At 28.5% G+C, this 25,729-nt stretch overlaps 4 protein-coding genes across 5 annotated transcripts; 3 read left to right on the forward strand and 1 right to left on the reverse strand.

Annotated features, from left to right (window-relative positions):
- Positions 1-2,999: 2,999 nt before the first annotated feature.
- On the forward strand, positions 3,000-10,081 carry LOC132939069 (leucine-rich repeat-containing protein 49). Its single transcript, XM_061006083.1, has 10 exons — positions 3,000-3,141; positions 3,375-3,529; positions 3,638-3,772; positions 3,851-4,060; positions 4,159-4,437; positions 4,521-4,885; positions 6,074-6,622; positions 8,529-8,902; positions 8,971-9,195; positions 9,727-10,081. Exons 1-10 carry the CDS (start codon positions 3,085-3,087, stop codon positions 9,925-9,927), a joined length of 2,550 nt encoding a protein of 849 aa, XP_060862066.1. The 5' UTR covers positions 3,000-3,084; the 3' UTR covers positions 9,928-10,081.
- Positions 10,082-13,495: 3,414 nt separating this feature from the next.
- Positions 13,496-16,025, forward strand: LOC132938399 (putative GPI-anchor transamidase). The gene is made up of 7 exons (XM_061005204.1): positions 13,496-13,701; positions 13,768-13,889; positions 13,947-14,082; positions 14,199-14,407; positions 14,527-14,644; positions 14,713-14,823; positions 15,712-16,025. Exons 1-7 carry the CDS (start codon positions 13,627-13,629, stop codon positions 15,871-15,873), a joined length of 933 nt encoding a protein of 310 aa, XP_060861187.1. The 5' UTR covers positions 13,496-13,626; the 3' UTR covers positions 15,874-16,025.
- LOC132938400 (NADH dehydrogenase [ubiquinone] 1 alpha subcomplex subunit 8) lies at positions 15,999-16,925 on the reverse strand. The gene is made up of 2 exons (XM_061005205.1): positions 16,709-16,925; positions 15,999-16,613 (listed from the first exon to the last, which is right to left on the reverse strand). Exons 1-2 carry the CDS (start codon positions 16,809-16,811, stop codon positions 16,183-16,185), a joined length of 534 nt encoding a protein of 177 aa, XP_060861188.1. The 5' UTR covers positions 16,812-16,925; the 3' UTR covers positions 15,999-16,182.
- Positions 16,926-17,049: 124 nt separating this feature from the next.
- On the forward strand, positions 17,050-25,729 carry LOC132938397 (angiogenic factor with G patch and FHA domains 1). 2 transcript variants are annotated; one of them, XM_061005202.1, is made up of 12 exons: positions 17,050-17,570; positions 17,650-17,778; positions 18,586-18,807; positions 19,341-19,751; positions 19,811-19,900; positions 19,963-20,182; positions 20,272-20,429; positions 20,533-20,794; positions 21,323-21,518; positions 21,855-21,954; positions 24,106-24,274; positions 25,194-25,729. In XM_061005202.1, exons 1-12 carry the CDS (start codon positions 17,424-17,426, stop codon positions 25,217-25,219), a joined length of 2,130 nt encoding a protein of 709 aa, XP_060861185.1. In that variant the 5' UTR covers positions 17,050-17,423; the 3' UTR covers positions 25,220-25,729. The 2 variants fall into 2 exon arrangements, with proteins under 2 accessions (XP_060861185.1, XP_060861186.1); XM_061005203.1 differs by lacking the exons at positions 24,106-24,274; positions 25,194-25,729 and adding an exon at positions 22,101-24,020.

Here is a 25,729-nt window from a genome sequence, read left to right on the forward strand (position 1 = left end):
TCGGTGCTAATCGATAAATGCTGCTATGCTATGAAACGGTTTCTCGATTTGTGAATGATAGTTTAATGGAATTTTTTGGAGACACGTTATTTCAAGACAAAATTCTGCTGTTTATTAGCGATGCGGCGCCATATATGATAAAAACTGGAGGAGCATTAAAAATATTTTATTCTAATATGATTCATATAACTTGTGTTGCTCATGGCTTAAACCGCGTGGCCGAAAAAGTTAGAGACATTTTCCCGGGTATAAATAAACTAGTAAATAATGGAAAAAAAATGTTTTTAAAAGCACCTCATCGTATTACTGCTTATAAAAATTTTATGGACTGTCGCCTTCCTCCAGAACCTGTAATAACAAGGTGGGGAACATGGTTGGAAGCTGCTTTGTTTTACTCTGAAAATTTCAGTAAATTTAAAGAATTGGTATCTAATATAGAAGATGACGCCCAATCTGTCCAAAAAGTAAAATCCATTTTGAGTACTACATCAATTATATCTGATTTAACATTTATTCGATCACATTTGTCCGAATTGCCAAATGCAATTACAAAATTGGAAAAACAAAATTCAACTTTAAATTATCAAATAAATGTAGTTGAAACAGTAAGAAATGGACTTAAGATAATTGAAAATGAAAAGGGACAAATACTATATGAAAAATTCAAATCAGTATTTGATAAAAATCCCGGATACAATATTTTAAAACTGTACAACAATTCAATAAATGGAAATGATGTAGATTTAAAAAAAGATCCTGCTATTATAAGCTGCTACAAACAATGCCCGATAACAAGTGTCGACGTAGAACGTGTGTTTTCGCAGTTAAAACATATATTAAGTGACAGAAGACATAATTTTAAAGAAAAAAACTTGGAAATGTACATGATTATAAATTTTAATCAAATATTGTAAAGTCAGTTATATACATATTGTCAGTTTATTATTATTTTAATCAAATATTGTAAAGTCAGTTATATACATATTGTCAGTTTATTATTATTTTAATCAAATATTGTAAAGTCAGTTATTAGTTATTAGTTATTACTTATTAAAATTAAAATTTGAAGTACCTATAATGAAAATTTTGTTATTGCACGTTTTTGCACATTTTAACATTTTAATTGCACATTTTTTAGATTTTAGCTGCACAAAAATCCGGTCTTTACTTATAAGAAATGATAAAAAATATTTTTAAAAGAGAAAAATTATTTTAATAATATTAGTATTGATGCATTGTAACTAATGAGATGTAAATGGCTGCTTATTTTCTCAAAGTTTGGAAATGTGAAGTTTTATTATTGACAACTTACTGGAGTCGGAGGTTAGGTTATTGCAGGTTCTGAGTATTGATACCGTCGTGGTACTTAGTTTTAGTTGCAGTGTAAGCCGAGAGTCATGTCTCGCATTTTTTTATGATTCGATTTGAAAAGATAATTTTGATACATCTCGTGCTGCGTTCAGGTTACCGCGGTATACAGTTTGGAAACCGCTGACATAATATTTTTCGTTATTACCACGGTTTAAGATAGAATGGTTGCGCATCGAACGATAAAATAATGTCAGAAGGAAGTGCTTAAGTCAATTTACTAGCTCTTAACGCTACCTAGTGGCGAATAATTGAGATACCTATGAGAGATTAGAAATAGTAAATAAACATAATATTAAAATACAATAACTGTTTTTAGCAGTTTAATAAAACATATAGAAGTCGACGCTAGATGGCACTAACTGTCAGTAAATTCATTATAAATTTTGATTACATTGCATGGTTACTTATTAAAGAAGTGTTTTTTTAAGGAATGTTAGAAATAACATAAGAATCATATTTTTAAGCCTTTTTTACACAGAACAAAGTGGAGAGTTTTTGTTATGATAATAAGTATACGTAATATTTCATTTCACGACATACCTATAACCTATGTATTCTGTTTTTCGATCAATGTTAAAATGTTTATTAACATTATAATTTATAGGTACCTACCTTATTTTCCGTAGATAGGTAATGAATTATTATTATAATTATGTACTTATATATAAATTACTCGATAAAAAATATGTAATCAATACATATATTATACTTTGATAATAATTGATAGTTCGATATATTAATGTTACATTGAACTATGAAGTAAATAATTATTTTAAGATTCATAACAATAAATCGATGTCCTGATAAAAAATATTTAAAATCCAGTTTTTTTAGTTTAAATATTTTTTGTTTCGTTATTTACTCGTTATTGACTGATCGCTAATGACCAATGGTGTTACAGACACATAGTTTACAAAACAAAATTAATTATGTAGGTACATACATGACTATATTAATACTAATATTTAAATTAATAAATTAATTTTAGGCTCTGTTAATACCATTTATGTATAGTTAAGTTATTTTAATTTTATTTAACCTATACTGTACTTGAGCCTTTCAGGCGTTTATAAATAAATAAATAAATAAATAAATATTGTACATATTGGTAAAACCTTGTTTGGCAGGTAATATAAGCAGAAGATGATTTTTCCCATTACTATTGGAATACCTATACCTATACCTATACCTATACCTATATCAAAATATTTGGTATGTAGAAACGGTGTGACTGTTTGTGGGACTAGAACATTGATTTTGGTAAGAGGAGGAGGCAAAGAGCAGGGAAAATTAATTTATTGTTATTTAGTATGATTTAGGTAAAATTATTAAAATTAGTATTCAAACGTCTATCTATAGATTAAGAATAGTCTACTAAGGTTAAGATTGTTTTGAAAAATTAGTTGATATGTACCTAACATCATTATACGTAATGGTATACTACTACATATAAATTTAAATAAAACTTTGCAGTAAAATAGGAAGATACAAACTATATGATATACGTATAATATATATGTATTTTTTGATATAATAAATCAGGTAATTTTTGGCGTGGTAGGGATGTCGCCGACCTTTGTTGTGTGTAAATAAAAATCGACCAAGTTTTATTATAAGTAGAAGGGGCCTGGCACAACAATCATGCCACGGTGCCGTGCTAGAACCCTTTTATACAAATCGAAATGACTACACACACGCTATAGGTACTTTGCTATGGCGACAAATACACAAATGGCTGATTTTATGTCGCCGAACAACGGAATTTTGAACGTAAGTACGATTATATTAATACACATATATTATTATACCTGCATATAATATATAGTATATACGTATAATAATAATAATAATAATAATATGTTATTAAATTTACATAATAAATAATAAAATAAATACATTAAATAAACGAGTATATATACAATATACACAATATTATACCCCCCTAACTCTTATAATATTTAGTTTCAAATATTTAAATTATTGTTCTTGTTCAATGTTCAAAGCACGAGAACCCCGATTTTGCCATATTTGGAATAAACAATACAGAACTCACCGATGGCAGTTTAAATCCACAGCGTAGACAAACATGCACCAACATTCCATTACTACCCGCAGCTTTGCAGCCTCGACTTCATCAGAAACGATCGTCTGTAGTTAAGTAATACTATACAATATTTATTTATTATAATTTGTAATTAATTTCAAAATATACAGTCTGCACAAATAGTAAGTACGTGGTTAGTAATTAATTTTGTTATTTTTAAAGCAATAACAATAATCTAAATGAAAACATGAGCAACACTAATTTGGTGTCATTACAAACATTGACCGATGGAAAAATTCAAGCAACTAGGTCTCAATGTGTCAAGAGTCGTAATCCAGAACGAATGAGTTTGGATAGGTATTTATTTATTTTCATTTTAATAACACATATTATAGTACATACATTTATAATTTTTCTATTTTTTTCATGCACAAGACGAGGTCTGATGAGCGTCCCTGTGATTACCGGTGAAGCTCGACTCCGACTGTTATCAATGCAACACAATTTACTAACAAAATTAGAAGGTATATCTGGAGCTGGTCTATCTAGACTAGTTTTCTTGGACGTTTATGGTAATCAACTGGAGAGAATTACAGGTCTCGAAAGCTTGAATAATCTACGTGTTCTTTTGTTAGGAAAAAATCGGCAAGTAATTACGTACCTATTAATTTCTGTTATTATTTTACCAACATTTGTTAAAAAATATATTATCTTATTTATCGCATCTTCCTTTTATTATGTAGAATTAAACGCATCGAGGGTTTGAAAACGTTACATCGATTAGAAGTTCTAGACTTGCATGGTAACCAATTAACTCAAGTAGGCGGATTGCAAAGTCAAGGAGAATTAAAAGTTTTAAATTTGGCTGGTAATCAAATCAAAGTATTGGGTTCGTTGGACCTTGCTGGCCTGAGATCGTTACGAGAACTTAATCTCCGGAGAAATCGTTTAAAATGTCTTTTGGGTTTCTCAGAGACTCCACAATTAACGAAACTATTTTTAAGCAACAATGAAATTAACACGTAAGTATGAATGTTTGATTTACCAACTCAAATATTAAAAACCTAATCTAATGATCCGATTTTATTTATATAATATTATATAGAATTGACGATATGCCGAGTTTGGTAAATTTAAATAAGCTCCAAGAATTAGCAATTGATAACAATCCCGTGTCGGCTGTAGACGAGTGTGTATCGTTCTTGGTATCACATCTATCTCAGCTTCAAGCACTGAATCGTACTCAGGTGACCGATCAGATGAGACGCACTGCTGTGATTTGGAAGGAAACTCGTGAAAGTCTTAAATGTGTAGCAGCGAATTCCATGCAAGAGCCAGGGAAAAAAGGTCGCGATAACATAATATACAATGCAAAATCGAATTGGGAACAAATGCGTTCTCAGCACTGTGTATATCCCAATTTAGCAACTTCACTGAAGGATCTAAGGAGCTCAACGGAAACAGAAGACGGTGAGCAGTTTGTAGTTATATTATAACATATTATACCTAGGTAGTTTTATAATTATTAATTTACCGATTATTGGTAATTGTTCTAGGTATAATTTATTGGATTACAAAATTAGTACCAATCAATAATAATTAATAATCATCTACAGATGTTTATTATAGTTATAATATTATGTAATCTAAGTAATAATTCATTATAGAATCTATTTAATATAATATAACATACATTGACCTCCGTGACGTGCCCTGTGGAGGTAGTTAGGGATCTCCCACCGATTGACCAATAAATCCCCTTGATTTTACAATGATGTGTCTTTTTTTTATTTGTTTTTTTTTTGTGTCTGTGTACACGATAAGTAGTCGAAATAATGCTTCGATTTTTAACTTACTTCAGTATCTTGTTCAATGGGAAAGTGAATATTGTTGGTGCATTGAGGAGGTAAAAATTTAAAATTCCCAGTAATTTTCAAAAGCGTCGAGAAAAACAAAAAAATATTATATCATTGAATTCAAATTTAACACCACCCATTACAGTGACCCACTTGTAATCTACTGTATAGTAGAGCGATACCCATTCACCCACTTTTTTGTCTTCGGCATTACCACCACAATTTCTTTAAATTTATTATTATTTATAACATCCCTCTCCCTCCACCCACAGTTGAAAATGTTTGGGCACGCCACTGAATACCAATTATTATAAATAATAATAATAATATATATAATATAATATTAGCTTTTGTTGTGTTCTAGTAATTTGTTATTATATATTTATATGTAATATATTTGTAATATGTATATTATATATATTTACATTTTTTAACTATTAGTTGTTTTATATAACCTAGTTACTGAACTATTAAAATTAATCATACGCGTACCATCTCGTACTTTGTATTTTACATATTTTAAAAAATGTTCAACTTTAATACTGACATAATATTATAAATTATAATATGCTTGTTAAAATATAGGTATCTGCTGTCTTAGGAATTAGGATATTTTAAATAATATAATTAATTAAACATCTTAAATAATTTATAATTTATATTTTATAAACATCAAACGGTAGAAAAAAATATAATTAACTCGTAACTATACATACTTTAGTTAAAATAAAAATATTATTCGATAATAAGTTGTATTGCAATTAAAATAATTATCAAACCAAAAATTAATATGATTTTATAGGTACTAAAAGTGATTCTGCGTTATGTAAAAATTCGTTGGAAGATAACCACGAAACGGCAACTGCAGAACAACGGAAAAAGAAAATGTACTTTTTATACAAGAATCGTACATTTGTCGAAAAGAAGCTATGCCGTCGTCCAACCACCGACAAAAGCGACACAGAACCTGTCACTAGACTACCGCCAATATTGAACCAGTATCTTAACCAAAGTCCAACTTCCAAAAGAAAATCTGAATTTAGACAAAACGATAGCAGTAGTTTAGAATTGTATCCGTCTGACCAGAGCGTACAAAGTAAAAGGAGTGTTTCCAGCTTAGGCAATGTGGATGCGTCTAGTAGCGATGACACCAGTAGCAGTTGTGAATCATCTTCAGAAGAAAAAATCACCAAAGAGCCAGCTATCAATACTCGGCCAGTAAAAAGTGCTAATCCTAGAATGTCAGCTCCTATAATAAGTGATCAGCAAGAAAATAGTTTTAGACCATCAACATCCAGACCAAAACCAAAAGGCAATGTTTCCAATCTAAAAGATAAAAACAAAGAGCAAGGTTTGACCGCTTTATACATTATATTATTAATCTATAAATACCTAAATTGGTAGTTAGTGCATTCGAGAGGTCAAAATAAAAGTTCCCAGTAGTTTTCAAAAGCTTAAAAATATAATACAAGGTTCATTTTAAGTTGTTATAATAGTAGTTTAAAAATATTAAAGATAATAAATAATAATAATAATATTAATATTTTTTTTCATATACGTTAAAAGTTGACATAGATCAAATAGATCACAAATATTTGCAAATTGTTTTGTTATTAAAAAATTATAACATTTTTAATTTTTATAGCTAAGGATTGAACATTTAAAACAAGATTTCTCACAAGTAGTTTATACTGTAAAGAAAAAAAGGTGGATAAGTGGATGTCGCTCTGCTGTACAGTAGGTTACAAGTGGGTCACTGTAATGGATGGTGTTAAATTTGAATTCAATGATATAATATCATTGTATAAGAAAAACGATTCTGAGCGAAAACGGTCAGTCACCCTATGATTTTACCAAGTATATTGATGATATTATTGTGAAGAAAGTAATTTATATATAACCTATTTACGTGGAGCCTTGTTTTAAATTTTCAATCCTTAGCTATAAAAGTTAAAAATTTATAAATTTATAAATTTTTAACCACAAAATAATTAATAAATTATAAATTTGATAAATGTTGTCAAAATTTGAACTTTAAATGCTTATAAAAAAAAATTGTGCCAATGTATTTTTCATATTTTTCAACTGCTATTAGAACGATATATCAGGAGCCTTATATTAAATTTTCACACTTTTTTACCCAACAAATAAAAATTTATTGATATTTATAGAAAAAAAAACTTAAAAAATTGAAAACTGACAATGTCCGTAACAGCTCAAAAAGAGTCAAAATATTTTGTAAATTTTATGGTGTATAGAAAATGCTAATATAAACATTCAGTCAAAATTTCATGTCCCTACGGTCATTTGTTTTAGAGTTACACCAAAAACCAAAAACGATTTTCTCGAAAACAGATTTTGCGTAAAAATTCCCGTTTTTCCTTAATTTTTCTTTTGTTTTTCACGTCGCTTGTGAAAACTACTGGGAAATTTCTACTTTTGACCCCCCAAAGTACCAACTAGATTCACTTTCCTATCAGAAAAGTTACTATTGAAGAAAATCCTAGCACTTTTACTGTCCTAAAAGGTGATGACAGACACAAAAATAAAAAAAAAAATTAAAAAATTTAAAAAAAAATTTAAAAAAAAATAAAAAAAAAACATACATCATTGTAAAATCAATACATTCATCGCTTCGCTCAGAATCTAAAATCTAAAAATATATAACCACAGGGTTATAAAAAATTGTATATTTATTATATTTTAAGTTAAAATTTGGACGAAATCATATAATATTTAAACAAAGAATAACAAATTTTGTTATTTTGTTGCACTTTAAAAATCTTATTCGTGGATACTTTAAACATTTAAAAAGAAAATTTCAAGTATCTACGTTCATTTGTTTTAAAGTTACACCAAAAACCAAATTCAATTTTGTGAAAAATCAATTTTGTGTAAAAATTCCCGTTTTTCCTTAATTTTTCTTTTGTTTATCTTGTCGCTTGTGAAAACTATTGGGAAATTTTTACTTTTGACCCCCCAAAGTACCAACTAGATTCACTTTCCTATCAGAAAAAATACTGTTGAAGAAAATCGAAGCATTTTTACTGCTCTAAAAGGTGTCCTCAGACACAAAAATAAAAAAATAAAAAATAAAAAAAAAACACATTATTGTAAAATCAATACATTCATCGCTCCGCTCAGAATGTAAAAGTAGTGTATATAATTATATTATAGTGAAATTACATTAATTTTAGTAACAAAGTTTGGTCGTGAATATGAATAATATTTTAATATTATGATCTTGTGGTTTACAGGTGGTGATTATTTAGTCGAAATAACAGGAAAGTTCTTAAACGTGTACGGGCAGGGCAGCTTACGGTATATAGACAAACCTTGGAATCAATCAAAATCAAACGATGTTTCTACAATTAAATTCAATTATGTTAGTTTCAATTCTCTGGTACCAGTATTTTCTAAAATCAAAAATCGTTTTCCCAACGCGGAAAATTATTTTTTTCGTGACACAAATATTTACTGCCTGGGCCAGTTGAATGCTCTGGCTGATTTACAAGGATTAGTTTCTTTGTACATACACGAAGATGGAAACCCTATTACGCGAAAAGAGTGGCATTCTTATGCAATTTATAGGTTATCTCACTGGGGATTAAAATTTGTTAATGACAATGAGGTATAAAAAAACTATAAAATATAAATTAATTGTAAGGTATTTTTTGATAAAACGTATTTTATTCGCAGGTGGATGAACCTCAAATAACCAAATCAATGGATACTTTCAAGGGACTTAGTAATTTGGTTTTATGCTCACTTCCGGAATCATTGTTGACACCGTTGCTCAATAAATTGCAATTAGATTATAGTGCTGAAGAAAGCGCGTGTAAATGGTTAAAGTCGTCGGATCCAGCTTTACGCAATGTTGTTTGCAAAGAAGCATTGCAATGGCGTAAAAACGGAAATGCTCAGGTAGTTGTTAAATTTCGTATTGCTTAATTATTACATAAGTGTTGTTCATGGGAATATCAAAATGCATACACATAATATTATAGTGTATATATTACAGTGAAGAGCCCAACCGACCACTGGTATCGTTCACATTTGTGTGATTTAATGGTAGATTATAGGTACCTATAACCTATTATTTTTAATTTAAATCATAGCATTTAAAAAACATTTCTATTGTTTCGAGCGGAACTTGGTTTCCATTGAAAAAATAATTAATTTTTAATTTTTACTTATTTGATTTATTAATCCGTTTAAAGATTTTCAAAGTATAGGTAATACTAGAATAATTATATTTAAGTAAAGAACTCTGAGTACCTAGTCCCTACGTTCTACTTTGCATCTACAGTTTGCGATCAACCAATAGTACTCCACTACTCAGTACTCTAAGTTGATAATGCTTATGACTTAGCATTTTATTAATTACACATAACACTTATATTTTAAATTAAATTTACAATTGCTAGTAAAATAATAGGTTTATGTATTTTTTAGGATGAATGTATCTGGAGACACAAAGGACTAGTCCATTTCAATTCATTGATCAACACTACGTGTCTAGCAATGGCAAAGCTGATTTTATTAGAACAGGAATGGCCTATTGTGCTGAAAGAACTCATACAAAATACATTAGTCGATTACTCACAGCTTGAAGAATACATGAAAAGGAAATTAAACGATCTACGGCCTACTTAAAATCGATTAATTTGTATCGTGTAGTTTCGACCTACTCGTAACAAAATAAATTGTTATTACAGTGAAGCATATTATAATAAAATAATAATTAAACTCATTAATTGTATACATATTATTCGTTGTATAGGTGCTTGACACTTATAGCTATAGTATGATGAAGGTACTACAATAATTATTGATCCTATTTCATATTTATAAATTATAATTCATTTTATGACGTAGCTATAATAAGCTACAAACAGTACAAACCAAAGTACAAAAGTGATTTTTAGATGTCAAGTTACATAATTGTGCATACCTGTGCTATAATTCAAATTCAAAATTATAAACTATTTTGATTATTGTCATATCAAATTTCAATGAACAAATTAACAGTCCTAACTTACTAGGTGCAACAGTACCTAACCACCTATAAAAAGGTTAGGTTAGGTTATAGGTATTTTAAAATCGTTATATGAGAATCATATATATATCATTGTAAAATCAAAACATTCATTGCTCCCCTAGTCAGTGGCGTCATTTGGGGGGGGGGGGGGGGAGTGGCAAGGTGGGCATTTGCCCCTGTCTGATTTTAAAAGCAGCCCGGTGCCCAGTTGTATTATTATATTAACATGCCTATTTTATTATATTTTCAGAAAATATTATACTATGTACTGAGAAATTATCGAGGAAATTATTGTCACAATGATACATTTTTACTAATTGATAGTTGGAATATATTTATATTTAGACGTATGCGGGGACGTACACATTGTATGTATGGGTATGTATTTATGTATGTTTGTTTGTGTGAGTGTGTTTTGTTAAGGAAAATTAACATATTAATATTGTTGTTATAATAATAACTAATAAGTATCATAATCTTGTATAGTTTAATTTCTAAAATCTAAAATTAATACAAATTCTAAAAACAACAACCGATTGGCACTCTTATTAATTATCATTGATCACGGACTTCAGTTAACTTGCCACTTGCGACAGTCGTGTATGATTCAACTATTCGGCGTATTGTGTTAATTTAGTTGAGTACCTTATTCTACCTAAATTAAAATTTATATTTTTCGTAACGCGTGTTTACATTAATCTTTTGATTTTAGCAAAATATGACTTAAAAATAATAAATGGATGGTGCGGCTATAAATATAAAATTACCGCAAACTGCACAAGAATCGAAAATAATTTCTGGTATGTTTAATAAACAGACACAACTTGAGCCGTTAAGCAAGCAATAAAAAAAATATATATTATAATTTAAGATAATATTAATTTGTAAATATATCGTATACCTATATAAGAGTAATAGAGTGTATGCTATAAGTGATGAATCAGGTAAAATTGATTTATAGATACTGCAGTTGATATATTTTCAAAAATAAAAAAAGAAGATATCCTAATAAACTACTACCTAATATTTTTGTTTATCAACATAAATATTGCCAAAAAATGGTTTGTAGCCTTTAACTGATATACAATTGTTTTTATAAAATATCTGCTGCCTTATATTTAAAAATGATGTACCTAGTTACAAAGGGTACCATAAAAAAATGTTAGTAGATAATATGTGGTTGCGAGTGGTTTTTTTTTACCCATTCGGGCCGGTCAAAACCTTTGGCCCCCCCTCTATCGAAAACTGAAATGACGCCACTGCCTCTAGTCCGCTCTAAAATACAAACTAACACATAATACGAGTAGTTAGGTATGGTATAATACAAATTAATCATTACGCTTAGGTCATATGAACATTTTACTGCAGGCTGCGTGTTATTTCGGTAATGGTATTCGTCAGTGGCCATAAAGACTGCCAGCTAGAGTTGTACCAGTATAATTAAAAACTTAATTACAGCCAACCTTAATTAATGATTTTTTTTACCACAACAAATTATAAAATGTAACAAATATTATCTTATTAGGGTTTTATGAGATTTTCAATACTCATGAGTTTTTGTATATAGAAAATGTATAAAATCAATAGTTTTAATTTCAAATATGATTTTGTGTTTTAATATCCTATTGTCAATGAATTCTTAAGATTTCCTTCCCACTTTTTTTTTACTTTGTACTACCTAAATCTAATTTTTTCCGCACATATTTACAAAGACCAAAACGATATCTGACTATGTTTTTATTTGTATTTAGACTTTATAGTCTGTAATTTAAAATTAACTGTATACCCAGCTTAAACACAATATTATTTTAAATAAAACATTATTTTATGTCCTTTATACATAACAATCACATACTAGAGTAGTCTTGATTTTTGATGTTTTACACACCCGTAAAACGTTTAAAGTTTACTGAGCTTAAGTATAACAAATTCAATTTTTTTTTTAACTAGAGAAATCAACGTTTCAAAAATGATGCTGCAAAAATAATTCTGACACCCACCCATGGTGGTTTCACATAACAAGTCGAGGCATGTTTTTGATTTTAATTGTCCGAGCGCAGCCCAGCGAAAAATATCAATTACCTATATATAACTTTAAAATAAGTCTGACCGCCAAATTCAGACTTCCCCGTCGTTTTCAATTAAAAACTAATGATTTCCGGCAATTAATTTTTGCTATAACGCTATATCGTTCTTGATTCGTCATAACTTGTAATGTACATAGGTTACCGAAAAAAAATTAAAAAATTCGCGTGGGTGCTAAACTAGATTTGTTCCCAATAAATTATTATAATTTTTAACCAAATAGATATGAATTGTGAATAAATGAGTGCAAAATTTTAAATTTTTATCAGTTACGTGCGTTGTTTGTATCACTCAATCATTATTATTATGACTAAATAAATTTAATAAATTAAGTATGAATACGTTTAAGCTTTCTAATATTTTATTTAACATTGTGATTTTTAATTTCAATTATGTATCAGGAACGTCAGACGCTTTAAAAGGTTTGAAGGAATGTTGTGTTTATGTAACACGTAAGTATTGACGATTTAGGTTATTCATATGAATCTAATAAGCCATTTTCTGTACAACATAATTTTACATTGGACTCATGGAAATCTGCCGGAAAAATGTTCTATTGTAAAAATTGTAATAGGAAAAATACTTATGTAAAACTTAAAAATAATAGGTACCTACTCAATAAAATTCATCGATGATGTGTGAAGGCGATTTTTCAATATTTTAATTTTCAAGCATGAATGCGTATGTAAAATGTTAAAAATGCTCATAATATATCGCTTGAAAATTAAAATATTGAAAAATCATTGACGCTTAAGTGGAAGCTTCACGCGCATGTGTTGACGTGTTGTCTCCGTCTTACAAATGTAGACTATTGAAAGTTTCAATTTAAAACTGGTAAACGAAAATTTGTCATGTCCAAGTTGTCGTATACATGGTACGTGTGTAACGTGTTTGACGGAGACAATAATTAATATTATATAATACATTTTAATAATATATATAAATGCATGGATGGCGTCTTGAGTCTTCTGTGCATAGAAAAAAAAATATTTATGTCTATAAATGTTTATTTGTCTACATACCAAAGCGGATGATATATAATATAATATAACCACCTTGATACAAACAAGACAAGAAACTGTTATCAGATAACCGGCGTAGATAACCGGATAACACAAGTGATTTTTAACTTTTAACATGAAAAATGGCAAATAATTTTACATTAAATTTTAGAAACCACCGAAGTAAACAAATTGTTTATTCGTGATTCAGTTATTTTTTTAAATTTCATGGACAATATGAAATTATATTATCTACTATCGTTCCTCGGCTGTGCGAATTTCTTGAACATTCATGTGTGTCAGGTAAGCACGTTATATAAAAAAAAAGCTATCATGTATGAAATGTCACACCCAAATTGTTTGTAATAGGCAAATCATTCGAATAATTGGGCAGTTCTTGTAGATACGTCACGATTTTGGTTCAACTATAGGCATGTAGCAAACGTTTTGTCCATTTACAGAAGTGTGAAACGTCTTGGTATACCGGATAGGTATGAGATGTGTTAATGACAAATTCAAATTTGGTTCTAATAATATTATGCTTTTAGTCAGATAATATTAATGGTTGCTGATGACATGGCATGTAACCCTCGCAATCCCAGTCCTGCGACTGTGTTCAATAATGCTGACCAACAGCTCAACGTCTATGGAGACGATGTTGAAGTCGATTTTAGAGGCTATGAGGTAATTGTTTTTTTCACTTTTAGGTATTTATTTTTTGTAATTAATTACTTTACTTAAATAAATTAACTTTAATAAATTACTTTACTAACGTAAATTAAAAACTTTTTAATATTTAGGTAACAGTTGAAAACTTTGTACGTTTATTGACGGGTCGATTACCTCCTGATACACCTCGTTCAAAACAGTTGCTTACTGATGAAGGTAGCAACATCTTGATATACCTTACTGGCCATGGCGGTGATGGATTTCTTAAGTTCCAAGATTCTGAAGAAGTTACCAGCCAAGAGTTAGCTGATGCTCTTGAACAGATGTGGCAGAAAAGAAGGTAATTAAAAACTTCTATGTTCATTATCATCATGATTAAAGATAGTAAGGTTGCCCATCGAATCTTGAAAAGTATACTGAAATGAATCAATATCATTATAGTGTGTTATTTATTCTCAGATACCACGAAATATTTTTCATGATTGATACTTGTCAAGCTTCATCGATGTATGAAAAATTTTATTCACCTAACATCCTTGCAATGGCTAGTAGTTTAGTTGGTGAAGACTCTCTTTCGGTAATATATTTATGCATACTATTTTATTATTGAACAATTTAAAAAAATTAAAATATTTTATATTACAGCATCATGTAGATCCAGCAATTGGAGTGTACATAATTGATCGTTACACATTTTATGCGTTGAAATTTTTAGAGAATGTTAAGCTGAAAAGTCGAATTAGCATGAAGAGTTTTGTAAGTTATTTAATATTTTGTACATATTATGTTGTATATTTAAAACACTTTATAATTTTTTTTTTTATTGGTTCATACTGCACAAAATTCAATATAATTCAATATCTTATGCATGTTACATTTGAATATTATTTGCAAATAAATTTTTTTTTTTATTTTTAATCTAAAAAATTATACAATCTGTGGTCACGGGGCCATTGTCGTTTGAGTCTTCTGGGAGGATTTCCTGAGATAGAGATAGATAATAGCTTTTTCATATGGGGATTGGTTTGATTTTGAAGGTGATTCCTAATTTTTTTGTAATCAGCTTGGTATTGGAACGCTAGTATTGGAGATATGCTGGAGTGTTCAGTTCCTGACTTGACAAGGAAATGGCATTCATTAAGGTATGATTTAAAGAAAAGGTAATATGAAGGGGGTAGGAATGATTTTAGTTTGAAAAGAAGGCTAGGGTGCCAGACCTTGTCAAAGGCCTGTGCAACATCGAGAAATACTGTAGAAGTGTAAAGTTTCTTTTTCAGAGAACAGGAAATGGTATCGGCTAGTCGGTGTATTTGGTGGATGGTAGAGTGATGTTCTCTAAATCCAAATTGTGTGTTAGGAATTAGTTTCTTTTCCTTGATGATTGGAAAAATTCTGTTAAGTATAAGTTTTTCTAAGAGTTTTGCAAAGAAAGGTAGCAAACTAATAGGCCTGTATGAGGAGGGGTTATCTATAGGTTTGTTAGGTTTAGGGAAGAGAATAATTGTAGCGAGTTTCACAAATAGATAATACTTACTTAATTTTAAATTGATCATATTCACTCCCAATAATTATACTTGACATTTTGATGATATAGTAATAACTAATAAGTAATATGTAATAACTATAGTTTATTTTATTTTTCAGCTGGGTGTTTGTCCTAAACAAGATTGCATTTCAACAGTGGGGGTAAGAATAGACTTATTTTACCGAGACCTTGCAAAAGTTCCAATAACTGACTTTTTTGGATCCGTTAGACCAGTTGAATTGACATTTGACTTCTTAGATATTTCAAATACACCATTATAGAAAATATTTGTTAATATTGTTCTGTGTACAATTATTTATACTTGTATTTAACTTGTATATAATTTTAAATGTTTTGTTCAATATTTGTGAGCAGGTTATTTCATAACATTTTATATATTGCTAAATCATGTAATAAATACTTTATTTATTTATTTTTTTTTTATAAAATATTTATACTTTCAATTGTCTACAGCGAGAAAATTAAATGAATATACAATTTCTGATCTCATAATAATAACTGTTTTTTTTTTTTTTACAAACACTAATAAGTAATAATATTAAACTGTAAACTTTAAACATACAGATAGATTACTTGATAAACCAATTACGTTGTCCGTATTTTGCGGGTGGCCGTTCTTCTTCTTTAAAGTCTTTGAGACCAATTGGCAGATCACCAAACACTTGTGGTTCCTCAACTGGAGGCTTCGGACGATTTCCAGTGTAGACACGAGCTTTACAAAAGAATCCGTGCTCTGGTCGCTCTATTCCCATTTTTTCAAACACGCATTTGTCGTACACCGCTTGTGTCTTGCGACATGGTTCAAAATCCATGCGACTACTGGATTTGTCGATACAATTGCTATAAATTTGAAACTCATCAAAACAATTTCCTTTCAGCTTCCTAAAGAATTCAAGCGCACAGCTAGTGACCGCCTTGCCCTCGTTCAAGCATTTACGTGGATCTTTAGTTTCTTGCTTGCACATCATAAACTCATCGTTTACATCCAGGCAATATTTTCCTAAACACGGTATACACACAAAATACAATTATCCACGCCCAACAGTGGTACAGACATAGCTATAGTTGTAATAATAATAATAAGAAGAAAATTACCAATATGATGAGCAGCGGCACGGAGACCCGGCGAGCTGATGGGCACTTCTTCCACCGTCAATTCTTCGTACGTCGGCAACTCGTGGTCGTTGGTTACAACCATATTTCCGAATATTATTGAACAACGTGACCACAAATTATCGAAATGTATTTGTCAAAAAAACCACAGAAAATTCAAAATAATAAAAATGAAAAATATAATATCGTGTTCTTATCAAATACCTTTGAACGGGATCGGACAATTTAGACAGGGGTTCCAAACGTTTGTACGTCAGCTGTTTTTCGGATTTCTCACCACGGGCCGCGGAATAATAAATAATATTCGTATAAAATATGTAAACAGTCAAAGAGCATGGACTTTTTCTCCGCGCTTTGGTCTGTGCTTGAAACAATTTTTCTTTTCGCTCCCGTGTAACGTGTTCGTTAATTTATTTTATTGTGCAAAGAAAAATGTAAACAGTGTAAAATATTACACTGTGACTGTGTAAACGATAATTTTTTTTTTTCAACTACCGACAGTAATATTGCACGTTTTTAAAACGGCATTCCGCAAAACCCTTTCACTATTATTTCATATCGAAGTCGTCTGGAGGTTGCCGTTTCCGAGCAATCCGTTTGATATGTGAATCGCACGAGTCCATCATAATAATATTATATCAACTTGTCCCACCCTGTGTCCATATACCGGCATTATATAGATACCGCCCGAATCGTGATGGAAGATGTGGAAGTTCCGTTTAAAGATCTTCTTGAACATAAACATCCGGAAGTTTACGAGTATTTAAAAAATGCTGTGCGAATGCTTCAGCGTCAACAAAATTTGTTGACCAAGATAAAGAACAGCAATCCGATCGACTTCAAGGTAATATTGAATCAGTGCTAAACAGAAGTATCTACCTTCTTTATACCTACCTATTCAACTGTAATTTTTTTTCGAACAGAAATCAAACATTAAATCCGAAGGCTCTGACCAAAATGCTGAAATAGTTAACAGCACCAAAAGCATTAAAAAAGACGAAGAAGAAGTTAAAAATCTATCAATTAAAAATCATGATAGTGTAGCAGATAGTGTAAGTATATTTTTTGTTAACATTTAAGAAAGTTAATAAAATTAATGTTTATACCTATCATGAACAATAGAGTTTAACACTAATGGTCATGGTTTTGTATAAAATTAATATTAATATACCTATGGCAAGAAAATATTATTGATTTCTAATAGCAACTGAGATATGTATCATTTTTAAAATATGCTTATCGAGAGAGAGAGAAAATATAGTTTTACCCTAAGTTAGCCAAAATAATATAAAAGTGCTTGTACTTTTGACTCCTACAATTTGTTTCAATCAAATTCTAATCTGGTGAGTCATTTATATGCTCTGATCGATGGACAGTTTCGCTTTACAACACCATTTAATTTATCACTAACATGATGCCACAGTCACCATACTGGCATACTATCACTAATGACTATTGTTGCTTACATTATTAGTCCCACATTGGGTTAAGTCTTTTCCTGTTATGATTTAAAATCATTTTTATTTTATGTAACCTTTTTTTTATGATTATTACAAATTATATAAAATATAATTTATAATTTGAAAACAATTATTATAAAACAAAAAAAAAATAATAATTTACATAATATATACTGTTAAAAATCGAGTTGGTAAATTTTTTTTGTAAAATTATTTTTTATGGCAGGTTAAATAATATTAAATTTTTCTTCAAATTATATTTTTAAAGGAAGAACTATAGCTTTTTATACTTATTTAGTGGAGTAAGGTTGTTAATGAGTAAAAAAAAATCCTTGCAATAGGTACATTAACTCTCATTATTTATTATAGAAAAAGTAGTTAATTTTACTATTATTATAGATTGAAAAATTGGAAAATGTTAAAAAATCTGAAAATCTAGAAGTCGATAACCCAGAAAAAACAGAATCTGAAATTAAAGAAGAAGGAGAATGTAGTGAAGACGAAGAAAAATCTAAAGATTCAAAACAAGTCAATCAGTATAGTTTGGGAGAAAGCCGTTTTATATTAGAAGAAACTACTGGAATGTATTATGACCAAGTGACTGGCTATTATTATAATTTAGTAAGTTTAATTTATTTTCCCATCAATGTCTGGTATATTATAATTTTATATATAAATATTATACAATTATAGAATAGATATATTTAAGATCATATACTTAGCTACTATAGTACAACCAACTATGTATGAGTATCTATTTTCTTTTTGAAACAAGTCTCTGTCCTAGACAAACATATCTTTGAGTTAAAAAAAATTTACTTAAAAACTAATGTAACTTGTTATGTAATTTAGTTAAAAGTTAGCTCGAAAGTTATTTAATTTAACTTTAACTTTGAAAAAATTGAATAAACAGTTATTTACATTTTAATTATTTATTTAAAAATTAAAAGCGCATGAGACTATGAGAGTTTTTTAATACATATTAGTGCCTTATTTATGGTTGTAAGATGGATTGCTTAATACATGTACACATTGAGCATATAATTAAAATACGCTGATCAGTAATCCTACATGTACTTCAAATAAATGTATCTACTTGTATAGCAATATATATAAAAATAAAAAAAGCCTTATATGAGTATTTTTAATTACAGGATAATGGATTATTTTATGACGGAAACCAAGGGTGTTATTATTACTTTGATGTAATAGCACAAAAATATAGATTACATTCCCAGGTTCATTCAGATACACCTCAATTAACTTCTAATGAGCTCAATGTAAAGAAACAAAAACATACCCAAGACATACCTGAAAGTATTAGTGAGGTTAGTGATTCAGAGAATTCTGAAGATAGTGGTAATTTGATTATTAAAGAAGACACAGAAGAAGATACTGAAGCAAATGAAAAAGAAATTAAAGATACTATTACAAAAACTATTGAAAATAAACCTAATGAATCTCAAGAAGTGAAAGAAGAATTAAGTGTTGAAAACAAGGCCATTAAAGATGATAAGGAAGAACTCAAACCCGAAGATTGCCCTTGTCCACCTTCTACTTGTGAAGTAATTATTTATTTATGTTAGAAATTGATTAAAAGTTATGTTTTTTGTTATAATTTCAGATTTTAGACAAGCGTTATTTGAATTTGTTGCAATATACAAAGTTATTGCCGGCGCCTAAGAACATAGTTCACAAATTAACACCTGATGGGGTAAACCATACCGGTAAGCCATTTGAAAAATTGGCACAACAACTAACTTACGTAATTTGCAGAGTAAAGCAAAACAATATGCACAAATAAGAAATTGGTACACAGTCAAGCATCAAGTAACTGCAATTGAATCAGAAATTATTCAGTATGATAATCTAGTTTGGGATCGAATTGAACAATACCTGTGTCAAAATAAGAGGGATGATAAAAATTCCAATTGGAAATCATACAAAGAAGTTAAAGCTCACCTTTCTGATACACAAACCAAATTGATTAAATCAAGTAAATAATAATGTTTTAGTTCTAAATTGAATACAATTTTGTAATTTAAAATATTTTTAATTTAAAATATTTGTTTTGAATGATTATAGAAGTTATTGGATGGCCTCCATGTATACGTATTATAATAACAGAATCCAAAGCATGTAATTCATTGGTTGGTAAACTATTTTTAATTACATGTCCTGGTGGAACAATAGGGCGTTCAACCAACAGAGATGTAGTAGTACCTGACGATAATGTTAGCAAGGTTAATATTATAATTTATTTTTTACATTATTTAAATAAATAATAATAAAATTGAGAAAAAAATTTAATTTTATAATTATTAAAGATTTATTTTTTTATTTTAGTTACATGCTGAAATATCATTTATTGGTAATGTAAACAAAGTTGGGAGAGGTCATTATATTGTTAAAGATAAAGGTAGTACAAATGGCACATTTTTGGATGGTAAAAAATTAACAAAGCACTCGTCTTCAAGTGAACCTCGTCATTTAGTCCATGGCAGTGAACTAACTGTTGGTGACACCAAATTTTTGTGTCATATTCATGATGGGATGGAAACGTGTAATTTGTGTGAACCTGGTATACAAGCTCCTCCACCAGAAGAAAGTAAGTATACATTTTATTTAATTTAATATTATTGCTATTAGAGAATTGAAAATTAATTGTTTTTATAGAACAATTAATTTCAGTATTTTTTAAAATGGGAAACTAACTAAGTGAATATGGTTTTATTATTATGGTTGGGTCTGAATTACTTTTATTGATATCCAGTAAACTGTGTTATTTACTTATACAAAACCAATTGGCTTGCCAATTTTGAGAATCTTATTTACATTTAATTGATAACTTCAATTTAAAAATGTGTTTTATTGTCATTTAAATAAAGTACCTAAATGAATGTAGGTAATCTGTTAATAATAAATATATTCATTATAAAAATTTGTGATTGCTATAATATTTTTAAAGCTCACATAAATATGCATTTATTATATACCTACTAAAAGTCAATAGACAATTGATATCTATTGTTTATATTAGGTATGCATGTATATTTAATAATAATTTTATTTTTAAAATAAAATATATAAGTATCATAAACTTAAAAGTTAAGAACAATTTGAATATTATTTTAAGGTGTTAAAAATGTTGTACCTCCAAAACGTAAATTTGATGATGAACTAAAAAGTTTAAAAGAAAAATATGGATTGCTTGGCTGTGAACCACCAGATGCTGTATTACCAAAGGGATATAAAGATAGAGCTGATAAAAGAAGAAAAACAGTTGGATCTCAAAATGCAAATGAGAAAACCGAAGTAGCTTGTGTAACACAGTGAGTTTTTATAATTTTCATAGTTAATTAAAAAGTTAATTGAATAAATTCTACTTTGGTTATTTAATATTTTATTGTTAATATTTCTGGAAAATTCCAAGTTTTAACATTTTTGGATCTAATAAGTGAAATTGTGAAATTATTGATAAGAAAAAACTAATATGAAAAAGAAAAATATTGCTTAAGACGTGTACACAATATATTTTACAATTCATTTTCAACTATTAAATTCTATTTCAATCAGAAATTCAGACAACATGATTTATTCTTTAACTAATAATTAAATATTTTAGATTTTTAAAACATCAATAATAATATTTATTTTATCTATTCTAGACCAATTCCTACAAAAAACAAAGGTTTCAAATTATTAGAAAATATGGGTTGGACACCTGGAAAATCTTTGGGATCTAGTAATTCTGGAATTAAAGAACCTGTAAGTATTTTAAAATAAAATTATAATTATTATATAATATATATACCTACTATACTTAAACATTATTAATTTAAATATAATATATGTTACTGACAATGGTGATATTTAAATAATTTCAGTTTATTAACATTGATGTTTATTTGTAGGTAATCAATGTTGTAAACTCGTAAATGCACACAATAATTAGTTTTTTTTTTCACTATCTACACTCTTACTATAGTCAATAATGATTTTTCAAAACATATATCATACACTGGAAAATAATTGAATTCATGCATAGACCAACTGCTTGCCTTTCAAACAATTCTTAGTGGAAAATAAATGAGTCTCCAAGAGTAAAGTGGTGCAAGTAGTAAACAACAATTTAGATTTGTTATAATATATGAATAAAAAGATAATTAATATGAAACTAAATAATGTACATGTTACACCGCTAGTAGATTTTATTCATTGAAAATTTGAAATATTATTTTAGTTAACAGTCAAAATACAAAAAAAAAAATTGATTTTAAATTAAAATTTTCTTTGATTTATTAGTTGATCTAAATAATGCCTAGTCAATCCCAATGATATCATAACTTCTTTCAACTTTGAACTACTTTTATTAGTTATGGTTTATAAATACTGGTCATTTGCAAGGCTTTGCACCTGTTTAGCCCGTAAAGCCAAAACCCTTAAAAAGCCCTTAAAAATGATCAAAACCGTAAACCCACATAACCCGATTGATTTTGATGACATATAACCCGATTCACCCAAAACCGAATACGTGTGTGTTTGTTTTGGCAGAATTTTGAAGTGGGCACCTAACCCGTAGGTATCTGCCATGCCCGGTTGGGGGATGGCGGCCTATCTCACTGGACACCGTGACTGCCCGAAGAAAAATGCCACCCGTGGCCGAGTTCGAACCGGCAGCGGTGTGCGTCACTACCGACGCCATAGTCCGCTCGGCCAGTCCGTCCCCCATATTTAATATTATAAAATATTAAATTAAATTATATTACGTGTTTCACTACTGTATTTTACATGAGTACTGAAAAGTTGATTGTATAACTTTATACTTTGCTTAATAAAATTTAACACTGCGCGCAACAATTTATGTATCACTCAATTTTAAATAACCCATAACCCGAATAATTATATTGGCTAAACAAAACCCATATTCTTTAATATGAAGAAAACCTAAAACCACAACCTCTATTTTTCTTTGAAGCGCGTGAAACCATAACCCAAATAAATCATTTGGGTGCAAAGCCTTGGTCATTTGTGTACTTTCCTGATGAAATTGGCCATCAGGCATTGTTATTATTGTGTAGGATAATATGTTAACACTGACTGATTTTAATATTTTACGGTGACATATAGTAGTACCTATATAGCGAACATATAAATTTGCATAGTTGTAATACCTAAATTATATTCTATTATTAATACGTATTAGAGACAATGGTAATGAATATTGTATATCCAGAAGTTGTAAACACTATTTAAGATGCTAAATCTATCTTGAATGTGGTCTATGGTCTAGACTCGCAGAAATGTTTCTCATATAAAATATTCATCTTCAGTACATTTGCAATTAGTTATGTATAGAATGCTTTTGTTCACTACTTAAGCAAACATTTATGCACAATACCCTTCATCCATTTCCAGTTTCTCAGTAAACTTCTTTATTATAATAACTATTTTACTATTATAAATAGTAAAGTAAAACACACATGCACATGTCTAAATGACCAGCTTATTTATTTGACTGATTAAACTATGTACCTAGAGTGTTGAGATTATGAATTTTGACTATTAACACCCATGTCTAATTGTAAAATAAGTTATCAAATTAAGAACAAAATATTAAATTCATAATAATATGAATTACTATACTATATGTTCCTAAATAGAAAAAAAAATAAAACCAAAAGTTATTTTATATTAATTTTATAATTATTATATAATTTTTGTATTGTGTTGCATTTTAAATACAAGTTTAAATACAAAGTATAAATAGCTTCATTATTTATGTATTTTATAGGGCAAGCTTTGGAAGTTAATATTAGTAGTTTGTCTTGATGGTAACATATTTAAATAGTTAATATACATTGCAATTTGTATGCATTATATAATAACATAAATATATTTATTACATTTTTTTTTTAGATTTCAATGGATGTCAGAGATGAAAAGATGGGACTTGGGTTTTCAACTAATTTTAATCAACCTGAACAACCCAAGACAAATATTTTAATCAAACAATCAAAAATACGCTTTAACTTTGGTAATAAAAGTAATGTGCCAATAAAAACGAATCGTATACATTTTACTGAAGGTAATGTTCAAAAAATTTGTAAATATTAATATTTTTATAAAAGGTTATTTAAATTAGTATTTTATGTATACCTGGTATAATTATAATTATATAGGTATATACATAATTTTAATGTATTGATTTTACAATGATGTGTGTTTTATTTTTGTGTGTGTCTGTCATCACCTTTTAGGACAGTAAAACTGCATATTTTTGCATCATTTGATATTCACTCGATATCTCATGTAACGATTTTCTTATTTTGTTGTAATTAAAAAACGTATGATTGTAGATACTTGAAAATTTCACTGAATGTTTGTATTGGCATTTTCTATACACGATAAAATTTTGAAAATAATTTGACTCTTTTTGAGCTGTTTACAGACATTGTCAGTTATCAATTTTTTTAGTTTTTTTTTTTTCTATAAATATCAATAAAATTTTATTTGTTCGGTAAAAAAGCGTGAAAATTTAATATAAGGCTCCTGATATATCGTTCTAATAGCAGTTGAAAAATATTAAAAATACATAGGCTCAATTTTTTTTTATAAGCATTTAAAGTTCAAATTTTGACCAAATTTATAATTTAATAATTATTTTTTAGTTAAAAATGTATAAAATGTTCAACTTTTATAGCTAAGGATTGAAAGTTGAAAACAAGGCTCCACGTAAATAGGTTATATATAAATATACTTGGTAATATCATAGGCTGACTGACCGTTTTTGCTCAGAATCATTTTTCTTATACAATGATATTATATCATTGAATTCAAATTTAACACCATCCATTACAGTGACCCACTTATAACCTACTGTACAGCAGAGCGACATCCACTTACCCACCTTTTTAAGATTGTTTTTTTCATATTTTTTAACCTTTTAAAATAAAAATAATTATGATATTTTGTTTGGCTGTACTTACTTAAAAGTTTATTTTCAGATGAAACATCAGAAGAAGAAAAATAGTGATTATATTTGATGAACATTAAAAATTTTATTGTCAATGAATATAATTGCAGAAGGAAGTATTATTTCGACAATATAGATTATATTTCAAGTTGCAAGAAGATAATGTTGGCTTTATGATGTTTAGTTTTTAATTGATATTCCAAGTTCTAATCATATTATTGAATTATGTAAAATAAATAGTTTTGTATATTTTTGTCATAGAAAATTATGTAAAATTATGTAAGCAATAACTTGTTATTTTTAAATTTATTTTACCAATATTAAATTAAAATTATTATTATTTATTAATAAAATATAATAATAATGTTCTTAGATCATTACAAAATAAAAACTAATATAGGTAGAGGAGGCTAAATCCTTTTTTTTTTTTAAACAATAATTGAGAAATAATTTTTATGTGCCATTTAATATGTAAGATGATGAACGTATTTATTTATTTTTTATTTGTACTTATAAAATGCCTTTATTGTGTTTCATTTTCAATAGATTTGATAATTTTATACACGA

This window comes from Metopolophium dirhodum, chromosome 2 (assembly GCF_019925205.1).
Source record: "Metopolophium dirhodum isolate CAU chromosome 2, ASM1992520v1, whole genome shotgun sequence".
Classification (NCBI taxonomy): domain Eukaryota; kingdom Metazoa; phylum Arthropoda; class Insecta; order Hemiptera; family Aphididae; genus Metopolophium; species Metopolophium dirhodum.

Bases quoted from the DNA above. Each gene is read 5' to 3' on its own strand.
- LOC132938400 (XM_061005205.1), bottom strand. From the start codon at position 16,811: ATGGTTGTAACCAACGACCACGAGTTGCCGACGTACGAAGAATTGACG. The intron at 16,614-16,708 runs GTAATTTTCTTC...TACCGTGTTTAG, and splicing joins TGCCGCTGCTCATCATATTG to GAAAATATTGCCTGGATGTA.
- LOC132938399 (XM_061005204.1), top strand. From the start codon at position 13,627: ATGGACAATATGAAATTATATTATCTACTATCGTTCCTCGGCTGTGCG. The intron at 14,408-14,526 runs GTAATTAAAAAC...ATTTATTCTCAG, and splicing joins CAGATGTGGCAGAAAAGAAG to ATACCACGAAATATTTTTCA. The intron at 14,645-14,712 runs GTAATATATTTA...TTTATATTACAG, and splicing joins TTGGTGAAGACTCTCTTTCG to CATCATGTAGATCCAGCAAT.
- LOC132939069 (XM_061006083.1), top strand. From the start codon at position 3,085: ATGGCGACAAATACACAAATGGCTGATTTTATGTCGCCGAACAACGGA. The intron at 4,886-6,073 runs GTGAGCAGTTTG...ATGATTTTATAG, and splicing joins CTCAACGGAAACAGAAGACG to GTACTAAAAGTGATTCTGCG. The intron at 6,623-8,528 runs GTTTGACCGCTT...TGTGGTTTACAG, and splicing joins AGATAAAAACAAAGAGCAAG to GTGGTGATTATTTAGTCGAA.
- LOC132938397 (XM_061005202.1), top strand. From the start codon at position 17,424: ATGGAAGATGTGGAAGTTCCGTTTAAAGATCTTCTTGAACATAAACAT. The intron at 18,808-19,340 runs GTAAGTTTAATT...TTTTAATTACAG, and splicing joins CTGGCTATTATTATAATTTA to GATAATGGATTATTTTATGA. The intron at 21,955-24,105 runs GTAAGTATTTTA...TTTTTTTTTTAG, and splicing joins ATTCTGGAATTAAAGAACCT to ATTTCAATGGATGTCAGAGA.